Raw genomic sequence first — 16,777 nt, 5'->3', positions numbered from 1 at the left:
ACGTTCGACTTCTTCGGGGTCGAATTGTTCGTCGCGAAGCTGGACCAATTTAGGGCAATGGATCAAGCGCGTGGAAAATAGCAGAAGCGACCCTTTAGTAGTCGAACAGTCTCGGAAGTTTTCGTCTTTCGGGAGATCGCGTTGAAACGGCCTCCGTTGACTGGGTTCGATTGTGAGTGCATCAATCGAGCGCACGTTATCGAATATCTTTTTGCTAAACGTCAATTATAACTAGTCCTAACTAAATTTAAAGTACTTTAGAATGCTACATTTAAGAACCCAGGTTGATAAAAGAGTATCAAATTGATGAAATTAAGTATTTATTTATTTGTTATTATATATATATATATATATATATATTTGAATTTTTTTCCTCTGTTCCGTCTATAAAATTTGTTTTATCAATTCAGAACTTTTACGATATCTCTCTCGTAATATATATGATAAATAATCTAACATTCTTTTATCGTTGCTCGATCATTTTCCAATAAACATTAATCACTAATGTTACTCAATATTTTCTCTGCTAAAAATAACAGACTCGATTTTCGATATTGTGAATCAGGCGCGCTCGCACAAACATAGACGAGATATTACCTTTGATTTTCGTCGACGATGACATTCTGGCAGTGGAACGTTTGTTTTGTCCAGTAGGTTTTTTTTTCGCAATTAGGTTCTTTTTTCAAAACTCGTTTCTGATAATATATTTACATTCTCTCTTTCAAACTATTCAACTCTCATTCTTACAATCGCTTTGTGCATTTTCATATTTCGTAAAATTATACTCTCGCGTATAATTTACTCTTATTGTTATTTTCTGTTAGCCTTCTTTCTACGCGATCGATTCGATTTTCACAATCGTGTGTTCAGTGCACCCTATACTTAATAAGATTACTCTGTCACATTTTATAAATCGAGAGCGACTGAATGGACTGCCCGACTATTTTCAACTACGGAAATATTGTCTGCATTAATTTCCTCCTTTAGTTGAATCTCTCTTCTTTTTTGCCAATCCTTTTCTCTCTCTCTATCTCTTTTCTAACTAAATCGGCCCTTTCAAAGAAATGCCCTTCGCTCGAGTTTGATCTTTCCTCGATTTTACATCGACTCGCTCGACGACCATCCAGTTAGTATCCCGCGACGATCTTCGATCCCTCCGATTCCTTTCTTCCAGTCTCGCGATTGCTCTGCAGGTCTCGTTTAGCTTCACACGGGGGCGAGGGCGGCGTCGGTCCTGCCGGCGTTAGGTCGCGCGTCGCACTGAAGGGAGAATCCGAGGAGAGAGCGCGGCTCTCCTCGGCCGATATTTCGAACGCAGCCACCTACCCCGCCGGCCGGTCGGTTTCGCGACGAGGGGATGCGCGAGCGCCGCTGGAAAACCACCCCTTCCTCGTTTGAGCGAGTAAGCTGCCCGCCAAGGACAACGTGTCGCATCGCGCCATCCGTCCTACTCTTCACTTTTAAAATCTAGAGATTGTAAATCGAAACGAGCCTCTTTACCCAGTTTGATCTAATGGTGAGCGAAACGACAATGTTTCGATATTCCGCATTCATATCTTTTTCCCAAATTTTCTACCTCTTGCAATATTTTTGTATTGTTGCTTCATTATATTTCGTAAAGTGTGCGTATATGTTTAGTTTGTCAATTAAATTCATAAATAAAGCTTATCAAAATTTTACAATTTGCTCTTTAAATTTATATCATGTTGAATGTTGAAAAATTTATTTTGCATTAAAATGTCTGCCAATTTTTATTGCAGTTTATAGCGTAACGTCGTTCCAACAATCTTTTTACGATATTTTGAAATGAAGAATTTTTCAGTTTCGTTTTTTATTGCAATCCAGTCGTGCGTGTCATTCGCATATTTACGATATAAAAAAATATTTATCGCACATGGCGGAGTTTCTCGAAGAGAACATTTCATTGCTTTAACGTATATGAGCAATCAAATCACACGATGGTATCGAAATAGCACGTTTGATTCGTATGTCGTTTGAGAGAATATCTGTGTGTGTTATGTGTGTGTATAATGTGGCTTAAAGAAATTAATACCCGTCAAAGACTCTTTCATACGAAAAATATCATAAATCATCCCCATTGCACTGCTTTCTGCATTACATGAAATAAAACCGTTTGTAGAGGAATTGGAGGAAAACGTCGACGTTTTGTAGAAATGTAATATTATACCCCCATCATTCAATTCGGTGTTTCTCTCACTATCTCAATTTTACATCAAAGCATCGTCAGTGGCTTTGGTTAACATCGACCAGTATTGCTCTTATCCGATCCGTATAATCCATTCTCGTTACCATGCTGGCAACGCTTCGAACGTATATGCGTTGGAGGACGTTGTAATCCTTTGTCTGTGCTTGACAAGTACGATAATACAGCAGCGATAGGGTTTTAACGGCAGTTTTTGCGAAATAGATCGAGGGAGTAAGCTCAATCGGAATAATTATCTCGATGTTGAAATAAACGTAATACCGCGATATTTTTCAAGTTACAATACACAGTTTTTAATGGTTGATTCCTCTTATTTTATTATGATATAAATTTTATTTCATTACGAACACAAAGCTTTCAAGTTTAATTAAAATTCTATGAATAAATTGATGAAAATGTAAATTGATTTCTTCTCATATAGATAGGCAATATTAAAGATATACATTAAGTATTAAGATATACATAATTGATAACATTGAGTAATCTTATGTAGATTCATGTAACAATTCTTGTTTTCCGCAATGTGTAAAACATGAAAGTGCGAAGCTCACACGTGTGTGTGTGTGTGTGTGCGTGTGCGTGTGTGTGTGTGTGTGTGTGGAAGATAAAATAGAATCAAAGTACATGCATATATAACGAGTAAAGAACACGGAGAGCAAACGATAGCTCATCGATATTTTATATTAAAGATATGAATAAACATAACGTGATACATCTTGAAATTTTTATTCTTTTGCATCTCGATAAATCACGTTTGATTCATCTACTCAACCATAACAATTTCGCGGAAAATATATATTTATCTTTATTACGAGCATCGTCAGGTACATGTTGGTGGTGAGACGCAAAACGCGAAACGCAATTATGTTCAACCTTTCTTGAACGGCAATTTGATTCGAGAGACCAGTGAGAGCTGCATGTAATTGCGCGGGTTGAATTTTGCATAAAAAGGTGGTCTTTTCTCTAATAAATAAAAGTACCGGAAAGTTTTGGTCGTCTACAGCAATTATTTCGACCAAATTAATGCTTATGAAATTGTGCGCTTGAAGGTTGATTTAATCTTATAATCAGGTTAGTGCTTAAGACAAAATCCTGATTTACATATCCTTCTCATCGATTTTGCATATTTTCCGTATCCTCGTATTTTTCCTATCTTGAAAAGAACACTAGAATTACAGATTCTGCATTCTTATAAATTTTTATGCTTTACTAATTTTTATTCATCTTTGATCGCTCTCGCGTGAGTAATATTGTTTCGTTAAATGTGTTAGGTTTTCGTTAACAAAACAGAAAATTTCTTTTATATATTATTATAAATTTCTTTTATACAATAAGAGTTTAATTAGAATAACTAAATTTAATTATAATAATTAACGTGAGATAATAAGCTGCGATAATTCCATGCTTTTGTCTTCTGAAAAAAAGAGTCTTCTGAATCCCAAAGAGCCAACTCGAAACTCGAATATAACTTACAAATGCAATATTTCTTTGTGAGCGGATGAAAGGACAGAGTTGCACGGGGTAAGTTCGCAGACGTGCCGATAATCATAAACTTTATGCCGCTTCCCTCAAATCAGTAATTTGAATTCGTTCTAAAGCGCAAAATTATTTCAAGTCTTGTAGTCTTTTACTGGAGTGTATTTTGAATGTTTCATATTAAAGAGATTTTTCAAAATAATATTTTCATCGAAATAATTGTTCAAAATTTTCATCGATATATTTTTGAATTATTTATTTTCATCTTTCTGTTGCAATCGCGAGTCTTTCTAAGGTTTCATGCATTTATCGAGAAAAGCATCCAAAACTGTATGCCTTACAGACATTCTCGCGTGGGCTCGCCTACGATTTGATTTTAGCACAACGTGAACGTCCTCAGATGATTGCGACCGCGTGAAGAATGACACAGCTCGCAGTGACAGCGAATCGGATATCTGTCACTCGTCGAGATAATTGTGAAAGTAATGTTGCGAGCATTTGTGCAATGTGTACAACTGTCAGGAAAATATAACGGCAAATAATTTTCTTCAGCTACTGATATCTTTGTATGATTAGCCATAAGCCATAAAATTTAGCCATAAAATAAAAATATATTAAATAATTTCTTTAAAATAGATGCAAAAATATGAATGATATTTTTGTCGGAGTCTCTAAAACGTAATTTGATAATTTAATGTATAAATTTTTTCTAGCTATATTTACTATATAATTACCCCAAATATCATCCTATTATTTCTCAATAATTATAATTATCATTTTAAAAATATTAAAATATTTGTTTAAATTAAAGAGCAATTTATTTGAATCTATATAGATATACAAATGTAATATTGAATAAACATATTCCTTGATATATTATGTCTCGTTACTGAATAACTACCTTTCCCTGACAAGTAGAGGCTTCTATGAAATAAGCAGATCTGATTTCGCTATTCGTCTTTTATAATATAAATGGATTCTAGCAAGAAAGCACGTATTGCAAATGTTCTCTGTAAAGGTCTATTTCTGTCGCTGCCTTCGCTTTTCAGCTTAAACAGCGGGTGCTCGAAATGGAGCAATAATTACTTTAGTCTGAGGAAAGTCAAGAAACTGGCAATGTAACATCATTTACTATAACGGTATAAGAACAACGGTTACGACTCGGCGTTATGCAAGCACAATTCAGCAAACGTTTATGCGCGTTAAGATTGGTAAAAGAGACACTTATGTATGCGAATTGCGTCCTTTCGCTGCATTCGTAGCACATTCGGAATCTAGCGCGTTCTTAATGTCTTCCGCGATAACTGTAACGCAATGATATAGCAATCGTGGTTTACCTGTGTTTCCTTAACCCGTGATCGTACAATAAGAGATACATCATTATTGAAAATCGTTCGCATAAGTAGCGAAAAAAAAAATATATTAGCAGAAAACGAGACGTTAAGACGTTCTTCCGCTCGAATTTATGCTGCTATTAGACGGAATTAGAAGATACGATAAAAGTCGCGATCGACGATAAATCGTCCTTTCCTTCCTGCACCGCCCACAGTGATTTGGTTTAATCTACCGACCGGGAAAACCGATCGCGGGCACGAGTTTGGTCGATCGGTTCAGTAGTAGCGATCGTATTTGGATCGGACGAGCTAGTTGTAGTCGGCGCAACAGCCATTATCGACACGCAGTAGTTACGGTCGATGCATAATCCGCCGCGAGAAATTGACTCAACAGCCGGAGTGACCTTCTTCACCGTTTCATTCACGTGCTATTTTTCCCTGATGGTCATTTTCCTCTCTCGATTAATCATTTCGTATACTTTTTTCTTATTTCATCCTATGTCGTCGCGAAAGATTCTGATTCTAAGAATTTTATTTAAGATTAAGTAAAGATTTTGTTTTAAAAGTGGATCAAAGTATAAAATACTATATTCGACAATATCATTGATCCAAAAAATAATTTAATATTTTTCTCTCGATTTTTTCAAATATATTAGATTTAGATAAAAAATATTTACGGGAAACTCTCATTGTAAATATCTGTCGTTTCTTACCGTATCTTTTTAAAATTTTATTTTAAGAGCTAAAACAGCAAATTCTATCAAAGTATAATAATCTGAGCAAGGCGTATGCGCAGCGGCAGTGTGTTAACACAAGAAAAGATGGAAGCTATATAATGATGAATAACGAAGTTAGTGGGTCAATAAAAATCATAGAAAGAGAAGCCCGATTGCAGTGCTCTGGAAGCAGATAGAAAACATTTTCGGATGACACTTCTCTATTATGGGAACGCAAAGAATCCATCCCCACAGACAGTCTGAGAGCAGTGCGAAGAGAAGAGAAAAAACGAACCGGCATGAAGAAACGAAAGGTGGCTTCGGGGGAGATGCAGTGGCGGATTTAGGGCATCAGGAGCCCTAAGCGGAACTACAGTTAGAATCTTTAAATCTACATATGATTCGAAATTTATGAAATACGCTCCAAAGTAACCGTTTAGATCACATATAAATCCGCCACTGTAGAATTGCGCGACTTTTATTCTTATTTCGCCGCAGCCCATTCCATCTCTTTCTCACCCTTCTTTTCACCAGCTGGTAGTAAATCTCCCGGCACTCGTCTATCGCTCTGAGTCTAGAGCACTGAAATCTTCGCTTTATCTCTCGGATACCAACTTGACCATGTGTTTCTAGATATCTTGTCCGATTCGCGAACGAGATCGGATTTCGTATAAATACGAGGGAGACGAAATTACGAATTGGTTGACCTTTAGTTATCGGTTTGCAGATTGACTTTTGTAATTATTTTAGTAGATCGTTTATTCCAATATTCGTACTGCGAACGTGATGATGATTTAATTAAGATTAATATTATTTTCAATTAAAACCGTGTACAGTATTCTTATGTTAAATAGTAATGAGTCTTGATAATTAAATATAAAAGTTTACACAACCTTCGCATGGAATGTTTTTAAATAATAATCAACTTTATTTATCGTTTCCAAAGCAAATTTTTCTTAATAAAAATATATAAAAAAACCAATAAATAAGTTTTTTGATATTATTTAAAAACAATATACTCATGTGCGTATGCAAGTTCGCTAAATATAAATACCATATGTGTAGGTAAATTTAATTTACATTTCACAAAAAAAAAAAACGATCGTTTATATTACTCGGTATTTGCATATTGTATAGCGTATGCATATTAATTCGATATTTACATCTTGGAAATTATATCTGTTCGGGTTTGTTTCTCTTTCGGTGAATTTAATGATGACCGTTTAATAAATATATGCAAGTTGATCTTTCTATAAGCACAGCTGACGAATTTTTTTTTATTAAGATTCTTCCGGCACCCGGTAGTACAAGCGGGAATATTGATTCAATTATATTACGCCTGGGATTATTATACGGATCATCTTCTCAGAATAAAAAAGATAGCATATCCGTACGAAGAATAATTAATTTAACGAAGAAAATAAAAAAACGTACTCACCAAATGTTGCTTGATGAAATTTCCCAGAGGAGATAACTTTCGAACGCTGGATCTCAAGTTTTCCCGTTCGTTCCTGACCTGTTGCTCTCTTTCATGAAACCAAAAATATGATAAAATAATTTTAAAAAACTTTCCTAAAAATCTAGTGACAAATTAAAAAAAATAACAACGCGATAAATTGCATCGATATATTTTCGATGTCTCTCTCTTTCTAAATGAAACAAAGTTACATTTAATTTTCATGTTTTAGTTTATTTTTAAGAATCTATTCAAAGTTTATTAATACTTTTCACGACGCAAACAATGTCATTTTTACGCCTGAATTTTCAACGAAATCAAGGAAACGTAAAAGTTTTCACAAAATATATCATTTCAGTTATATTTAAATAGATGAAAATGTGTGACTTGAAATGGTCGCTGTCGAAAAGTAAGTTGTGTGATCTTTGTTGAATTCTATCATTTCATTTTATTCCTTTGTCGCAGAATTACTGTCCTTCACAGATATTTTTCAATGCTGTAATATTACATGGAAGCATGCAATATCTAGATACTTTTCAGATTTTGATATTTGCCAGAAAAACCGAGTAGTTTTGTCACAACGCAATATTCTCGTCGACAATATCCGAGAATATCGCGACTTAATTCGATCCTTGTACACATTCTTTAGTTGGTAGTAACTGATGCGACCGAATTTTTTTCACAAAAGAAGGCATTACGTCTAGGAATCATAATAACAACGAGCTCGAGTTAAAACGATGAGCGAGCGAGGAAATGTTTCATTTGCGAAAAAAACTTTGCGACGGAATCTGTCACTTCCACATTTACTCTTCCTACCACGGTTGCTTTCATTTCTTTGCGGAAAGGCGTTAAGCCCTGGGTCCGGGAAGATCTAAAAGGAAAGAGGAGGTTTGCGAAGAATGGAATAGAAATGTCAGCCATGATGTTTCACGTTTTCAGTATGCTCGCCAATGCGTAAGACACTGGTAAGAAAAAGTAAATCATACTGACAGCTATTCAGCACGTTTCTTCACACTCAATGTTTAAAAAAGTGCACTGTTCATTATACAATAATTTTTTCTTTTCTATTCTTTGCGGTTAAGTAAAAAATCGTCACGCAGCTAATGAGATAATTTCATAATAAAAAAAAAATTTGTATAAAAATATTGAATAACTAATATAATTTTTAGAAAATCAACGATATAATTTCTAAGAGAAAATGGTTTTATTTAATATGAGTTTTTTCAATTTTTTCAAGTCATAATACAATTCAATTATCGCGATATTTATGGAATTAATTTCGTGATAACAAGAAATTAAAGTTTGTCTGCTATGATTAATCAAGTTGATCGATGAGTATTGATTTTCTACATCGCTATTGTCATAGGATGTATTTTTCCAAATTTTATTGGCAATAAATGTCAGAAAAAGGTAACAAAATACGAGTATACCGGTGGAGCACTGATGTGGAATATCAAAGAATAATGACTGAGAATCGAAGTGATGCATTGACTGGAAAATTGGGGAGGAATACCGATGAGCTTCGACTCCGACCGGTGGAGCACTGATGTGGAATATCAAAGAATAATGACTGAGAATCGAAGTGATGCATTGACTGGAAAAAATTGGGGAGGAATACCGATGAGCTTCGACTCCACCCCTCAAAATTGTTCCGTCTTCCCTTGCTTGTTCCCAAAATCGGGAAACCAAATTGTAGCAAAAATCCAATAATTACGACAAAAAGATTTACATTGACGCGATCTCATGAATCTTCATGACTTTAATATTAGAAGATGTTTATTTTACTATGGTGACATTTATTTTACAATCACAGATATATATTGAATAAATTTGCCAATATTTTCAAAAGTTAAATGTAAAAAATAAAGTGCAACTAGTTACTACCAGTAGAAATTTGAATAAATTTATAATTTATTGTAAGATAAACGTATCATATAAAATTTATGATATTTTTTATTTTCTATTCTTGAGTTACACTCTGTCCCACTTTCAGGCACAAGATTTAAAACGATAGAATCTTGAAGAGTAGCACGTTCTCATGGCAAGCATATACAACAATGCTTCGCCCAATTTAGGCTTTTATTTTACGAAAACAAAATACATAAATATTGCTGTAGCGAGAGAACTTGATTTATTGTGACAATCTCGTAACTTTCGGTACCATTACACGTGCAGTTGCTTCTCCAGAAAACCTATTCATTTTGCTCGGACAACGCGTTTCTTAAAAAAAAAAAAAAAAGAAAGAAAAAAACAAAATACGAGTATACCGGTGGAGCACTGATGTGGAATATCAAAGAATAATGACTGAGAATCGAAGTGATGCATTGACTGGAAAAAATTGGGGAGGAATACCGATGAGCTTCGACTCCACCCCTCAAAATTGTTCCGTCTTCCCTTGCTTGTTCCCAAAATCGGGAAACCAAATTGTAGCAAAAATCCAATAATTACGACAAAAAGATTTACATTGACGCGATCTCATGAATCTTCATGACTTTAATATTAGAAGATGTTTATTTTACTATGGTGACATTTATTTTACAATCACAGATATATATTGAATAAATTTGCCAATATTTTCAAAAGTTAAATGTAAAAAATAAAGTGCAACTAGTTACTACCAGTAGAAATTTGAATAAATTTATAATTTATTGTAAGATAAACGTATCATATAAAATTTATGATATTTTTTATTTTCTATTCTTGAGTTACACTCTGTCCCACTTTCAGGCACAAGATTTAAAACGATAGAATCTTGAAGAGTAGCACGTTCTCATGGCAAGCATATACAACAATGCTTCGCCCAATTTAGGCTTTTATTTTACGAAAACAAAATACATAAATATTGCTGTAGCGAGAGAACTTGATTTATTGTGACAATCTCGTAACTTTCGGTACCATTACACGTGCAGTTGCTTCTCCAGAAAACCTATTCATTTTGCTCGGACAACGCGTTTCTTAAAAAAAAAAAAAAAAAGAAAGAAAAAAAGAAAAAACCGACAGCTTAAAGAGGAAGTATGAAAATTTGAGAAACAATCTAAAAATATAAATTGTAAAATATGCGATACGATTCGAATATTTCGAGCATTACGACGAGAATAAAGCAAAGAGAATTTTTTAACCTTTTTTTCGTTCTCGCTATTACTTCCGAGTCCATCGCAATTCTTTGACCAATGTAGTGATTTATCGCAGGTGGCGGTTTATTGACCTCTTTCCGTCTTCTTGTCTCTCACTCTTTTCAACTGTAATTTATTATCCTGCCAATGAACCCAGTATCGCCCCACGAATATCCGTACGGAAGCGAATGGACGACATTTTACGATCGTTTTCCGTTTACAAAAGGATCCGCCACGAATCTTTAAAAACGAATACACGAGCAACCATTTCTTTGTTTTTATCTTTTTCTCACTTTCCTAATTACCTAAATTCGTATTACAAGCAATTACAAAGCAATTATAGAGAATAGGAGAAAAACAAACAATGATTGATATTCTGACAGTTGACCTTCAAGATTTTCAACGGAGATGAGATAATTTTATAATGTATTTTAGACAGTCAAACGAGGAGTATTAAATTCGAGAATTATGGGACAAAATGCGAAATCTCTCATTAATAATTTATGGTCTTTATAAATTGTGTAGCTTTCAAATTTTCAATTAAAAGATTATTCAAATATAGGAAGGTATTTAATATAATAATTAAATTATTATAAACGTCACAAGTACAAGATTTAAGTATAAAAATAATTGATGATACGAATAAGTAAATGAAATAAATCACTTAAACTTACAGCGACAGTCTCGTTTCGATGTCATCTACGTCAATGACAGCGCGACTCAGAGCCGGAAGACTACTCGCTTCGTATGGTGGATTAGTTAGATCTGAAACACGATAAAAAAGCTTCCTCAAAAGGGCATGTTGACGAGCAGTGCGTCTCGCTTATATGAGTTTCGCATAGAATAAAGCTTAATCTTGTCCGAGAGAAGAGGATATAATCCAGGGATACAGAAAAATTAAGTTAGCCAAGCCGACTTGACTCTTATATCCTCATAAAAAAAAAAGCTAGGTAAAATTTCGTCGCGCGTTCTTTGTCGCATGACAAACTTTGTGACAATAAATTACTTTATGAGAATTAAACGGATAATTAATTCTAAACTCAGAGAAATGATAGGAGTGGAGGGTTAAAACTATGTCATAACAGAAAATTAAAAAAAAAAAGCATAATTTATACATAATGTTGAAAGACATAAAAAAGTTATATGAAGAGAAACGAAAATATCGAGTTATAATATTTTGTCCACTTAATCTTGTTTAAACTAATCGTTTCGTATTTTATGTAAGTAATTGTGTAACCGTCATGTAACTAATAATAAACGGTTGTATATTCACCTATACTGGAGTGGTAATAATCGCTGTATCGTCCATAAGGAGGTGCCGCCGGATGCGAGAGAGTATTCACTCTTCGTCTAAGATTCGTTGCCTGCAAAATGAAAATAAAAACATTTTATAAATCCCGTTTAAAAATTCGTGTCGTATACATTCGGAGAAAGTCGTGTAAACTCGCATCTCTGACACTATTGATAAACGATTTCCCACCAGCAACGAAAGGAGAAAAAACAATCGTAGAAAAAGAGCAAGTTATGAGGAGTCATCGCGTGCGAGCTCTTTCTGATTTCGATAAAGGATTTACACGATACTCGGAGCTTTTCCTTTTTGTCCTTTTCCGTGCCAGAATTGAGATTTGCGTCCTGTTAGAAAGAAGGGGATCTAGTACGGTCGGGTCGAAAGCTTTTTGCTTTTTATTCAGAGTCTGTCTCTACCGAGAGATCGATCAGGTTTTTGTATATTAAACTTTTAGTACAGATACAAATCGTCTTCTTTAGCATTTCTAGTGCAAATGTAAAAAATAAATAGCCAAAGATAAACGAAAAAAGATAAATATATTATGCTCCTTGTATTTTTGCACGATATATGTATATTTATTTGTTTATGATCACTTTTCTTCTGTAAGAATTTTGATGACATCAAAGTATTGTAACTGCAAAATCTGTAACCTTCTTTTTCTAAAGAATTATTTGTACAATAATGTTTTTTCTTTTTCTAAAAGTTTTTTATTTTGCAGTTATAATAGAAAGAAAGAGATAATAGAAAAATAGAGTAATTATGAATGTAGGTATTTCCGTATATTTTTTTTTGTATGTAGCAAGTATAAATTAAAAAAATTTGTTTCAAGAACTATTACAAGAGAGAGAGAGAGAGAGAGAGAGAGAGAGAGAGAGATTAAATCCTGTTTATCACAAATAAAAAATTTTATGCAAAACGTTTGGCATTACTATATATATAACAATTTTCATATATTTTATTGTATTTTAATTGTTTAATAAAATACCAGGATATTAATAATGATTTGTCTTTATTACAGCGATTAAAACATTAATTTCCATAGCAGCACCAAGATTTATTGCATTAAATTTTCTTAATTCTTAATTATTTTAATTATTGCGCGTGTATTCTTCTTTCATTTTATATTTCAATTACATTACTAATGTATATAATACACATCGTGTATTAAATAGTTTGTTATTAATAATTATAATTTTTTGATTTCATGATTTTTTATGTATTCAAGTTGATAAGCAAGTAATCTATGATTTGACGTTGACCAATGATTTGTAAACAATTGCATGTAAGAATTTTCTAAGTAATTTTACAAATATCCGTGCTTCATGTCTGGGTAATATGAGCATCACCTAACGCATCTAATAAATGAATAATAACACATACTTAACATCTCTCTCTAATGAATTATTCGTTGAAGCATAAGAAAATTTGTATGCAACCGCCTATAGTATAGTATGAATACTTAATTATTCTAAAATTACTGATAATTATCCATGCATTATAATTCAATTGAAAAGTGTAGTTTTGAATTAATGCTATATACTTTTCATAATTGTGTGACGGTACTCTTAAAAAAAAGGATATATATATATAGAGTTATAATTATAATTATTATTTAATTAATTTTTCTATAACTAAAGCTATGTATTTGGATGTTATATCCATTGATCTTTTTCGCTCTCGATTACTATTTTCGCTGCATGCATCACTTTTCTTATCGATTATTTATGATAATTGTTATATCATTTCATACATCAGATGCTGTATCAATAACAATTGATCGCAGCTTCCTTATAACTGTTCTGCTGATAAAATCGTTAGAATAATGACTAGATTCCCTTGGCAATGGCATTTCTTGGATCGACAATGTCTTGGATCGGACCAAGCAACCTTGGCATTAACATTCTAGATTCTTTGGTTTCGTTTCCATGCCGTAGACAAGATTTTATGACTATCAATCACGATAACCAAGTCGCCGTAAAATAAACAGTTGTGCGGTAAAGCAAAAAAAAGAAATTCTAATTTTTACTCTTAATATTATTTCTTATAAGCATCTGCAATCGTTCAGTATCAATACTTTAAAGACTCTTGATTGCAAGAAAAATATATGTAATCTTATATGTACATATATTTTTTTGTTAATTATTATTAATTGAATATTGAAACAAGAGAAAATTTAACTTCTAATATTTTCATAAAAATTACGAAAATTATTTAAAAAATTTTATTCTTTCTGAACGAGAAAAGTACGGTTTAATGCAACAGTGGATGAAAACAAGACTTTTAACGTAAAATTGTTATAAGATCATATGAAATTTATTTATTTCTAACATAAGAGTGTCGACATTGTCAACATATTATCGTGTCGTTCCGCTTGGCATAATATGCATTAATTAGATTTAGTCAATATCTTATAATTGACCAAGCACTAGACTCAATCGTTGAAACAAAATAAATTCGTGCGTGCATATTCGATACATTCTCGCCTTTCACCTTCTCAATTTAGAGACAGTGAGAACGTAAATTTAAATCGAAAGTTAACCGTTCAAAGCTCGCACCCGCATTATAATTAATCACATCCAACATTTTCCAAGCAAATTATCGCCAAACGATTTCTCAAGTCACTTTAACAAAAACTTAGCAGAGAGAAAGAGAGACTTTCACAAACATAAAAAGTCTAATATAAGCCGGAAATAAAATTAAACACACTTTTCTTTATACTATCTAACTGTTTTGTCTAATTATCCAAATTTTTGAACCTGTAACGCCTATTTCCTTGAATTAATTTTAAAAAATTGGCTACACATAGATGTGTGACTTCCGGAAAATAATAAAAGATCAGATATTACAACCGTAGCGAAAATAAAGCATCTTTTCATTCATGTCCCGCTCTATTAACCGCATCCTGTGCCTATATTTAATTCTACCGTTTGTGCTTTGTGTATTCTGCTCGGAATTAGTCGGTCATGTATTTGTGTGAAGGAGCAATAACGGACTGTCGAGCTGTATGGATCGCAGCGGGTCGGTACATGGTCAGGTAAGATGTTTTTCAGGACCAAAATCTGAGAAAGGATACGCATCCTGTCGTAGTGCCCGCGTAGTTTCCTCGTGTTTTCGACGGGCAGCTGCTACGGTATGGACCGGATGCGAAAGAATACTCTCAAGAAAAAATCTAATTCTATTATTTCGACTTTATCTTACCGTAGTCATATGCAAAAACGTAGATGCGTAAATTCCATGTAAAAAAAAAAGATGTAACACTTCTAATATGTTATGTTAACGAATGATAACGAAACATAATAAAGATAACGACAGCAAAGATAAAAGTCGCGTGACACAATTTGAGCACATATCGCAGATGATATTAATTAGTAATCTAAATAAGAATTATGTCACGTTGACATTTAGAGTATGTTTAGAACATGTTTTATGTATTCAATTTGTATTTGGTTTTTAAGTCTACTAGCTTTTTTATTAGGATACAAAGAACCTATTATTTATATATCAATTAGGACATTTAAAAAACGATAAATGTTTGAAAAATCCGTTAGTTCCTTCAAACGCTTTGTGAAAAAAATTTAATCCCTTTAGAAACTTAATTTTTTTAAATTAATTTCTTAATTAAGCTCTTTAAAAACTTTATTTTTTCAAATTAATAATTTAATTAAGCTCTTTAAAAACTTTATTTTTTTAAATTAATTTTTTAATCGTTATATATCCATAAAAGAGCTTAACAATTCTATAAATTTAAAATTTCTTTTATACCCATGAATTATTACATTTAATAATCTGAAATTAAATTAAAGATTTCCTTGATAATAATATCGTTCGATCATTACGATCAAATTTATATCATCATACTTTTATACACTTTATCATCTCGCACATCTTTTGTAAACGTGAGACATCGTTTTCACTTTTTAGAACGTGTTTGACAACGAAGCAAGCCTGTACTCTTCTCTATAACTCATTTATCTCCCTTCTACTTCCTTCCATTATGTCGTTTCCGTGCAGTTCGCGTAGGAGGATCCATAACATCCTCTTCTCTCGCCGACGTCCTCCTCGGGATCGTCTCGATTCGCAGGACTTGAACGTTTCAGGGTCCATCTCTCTAAGCTGATTTTTCTCCCTCGTCCCTCTCCTCACGAGACATCCGAGGCGTAAAACGAAACAGCCGGCGAACCGGTTCAAGAATTTTTCGTCGGTTCCTCGTCCCGGACTTTAAACCGGTATCTCGTCGCAAGCGCACGGCGCGCAAAGCGCAACGCGTAAGCAGACAGTTCTGCAAGCCGCGTGCGCGTTTCGCAAATCGCGCGCGACATGCGTTCCACGCAAGGCTGGCTCGATACTTGTCTCATGAGAAGTCCGATTCAACCGTACTAGATGTATCATAAAATGCCAAGTCGGCACCAATTTTGTTTTTTTATATAAATTCTGAAAATAAAAAGAGAGAGAAAGAGAGAGAGAGAGAGAGAGAGAGAGGGAGAGAGAGAGAGAGAATCGTCATTATAATTTAAAGCAATGTATGCCTTACGTATTTTGCAAAGCACTTGGGGAGAGAGAGAGAGAGAGAGAGAGAGAGGGAGAGAGAGAGAGAGAATCGTCATTATAATTTAAAGCAATGTATGCCTTACGTATTTTGCATTAATAAAAAGCACTTGGTATATATGGATAATAAAAATAATAAATGCACAATAAATAATGCGCAGCAAGACGATAGACGAGAATATAAGTTGCGAAAAACTTTATAAAACTTTGGCACCATTCAACAGCTATCCTCACTATTAATTTTCAACGTGCAAACAGGATGAGTTTTCCGCCAAGTTTTCCGAGAGCAAGAAGCACTTACGCGAGAGGTGAAAGAGAGGCAGAAGTCTCATTACGTTCGCAAATTTTTTATTACCCAGCTACATAAATAGCACCAGACATTTAAAGAGACTGCAAAGGTAACTTCAACTATCTTGTCAAGTACATGAGATTATTGCCTTTTCGCAATGAGTCGCGAGAAATTAAAATTTATCTTGTCGTCGGAGACATTCGAGTCTCATCTCGCTTATAAATGTCTATTCTTGTACCGCTAATATCCAATTACATCATCGTTTACTAATGTACTACTTATGGTTCATTCATTTGCTGTAATTGCATGAATATGAATAAATGTACCAAATATTTA

The 16,777-nt window shown here is 33.6% G+C and overlaps 1 protein-coding gene across 4 annotated transcripts in view; it reads right to left on the bottom strand.

Moving 5' to 3' along the window:
* The window catches only part of LOC115234080 (pleckstrin homology domain-containing family G member 5), an 87,808-nt gene that overhangs the window by 62,010 nt on the left and 9,021 nt on the right, over window positions 1-16,777 (bottom strand). For all 4 annotated transcript variants that reach the window (XM_029804820.1, XM_029804818.1, XM_029804819.1 and 1 more), the window contains 3 exons: window positions 11,593-11,683; window positions 10,994-11,084; window positions 7,189-7,276 (listed from right to left, as the gene is read on the bottom strand). In XM_029804820.1, the coding sequence (XP_029660680.1) occupies window positions 7,189-7,276; window positions 10,994-11,084; window positions 11,593-11,683 (270 nt within the window). The remainder of the gene's footprint in view (window positions 1-7,188; window positions 7,277-10,993; window positions 11,085-11,592; window positions 11,684-16,777) is intronic.

The sequence above is a fragment of the Formica exsecta genome, unplaced genomic scaffold (genome assembly GCF_003651465.1).
Source record: "Formica exsecta isolate Colony F162 unplaced genomic scaffold, ASM365146v1 scaffold194, whole genome shotgun sequence".
Taxonomy (NCBI): domain Eukaryota; kingdom Metazoa; phylum Arthropoda; class Insecta; order Hymenoptera; family Formicidae; genus Formica; species Formica exsecta.
This window is presented reverse-complemented; position numbering and strand designations above follow the sequence as displayed.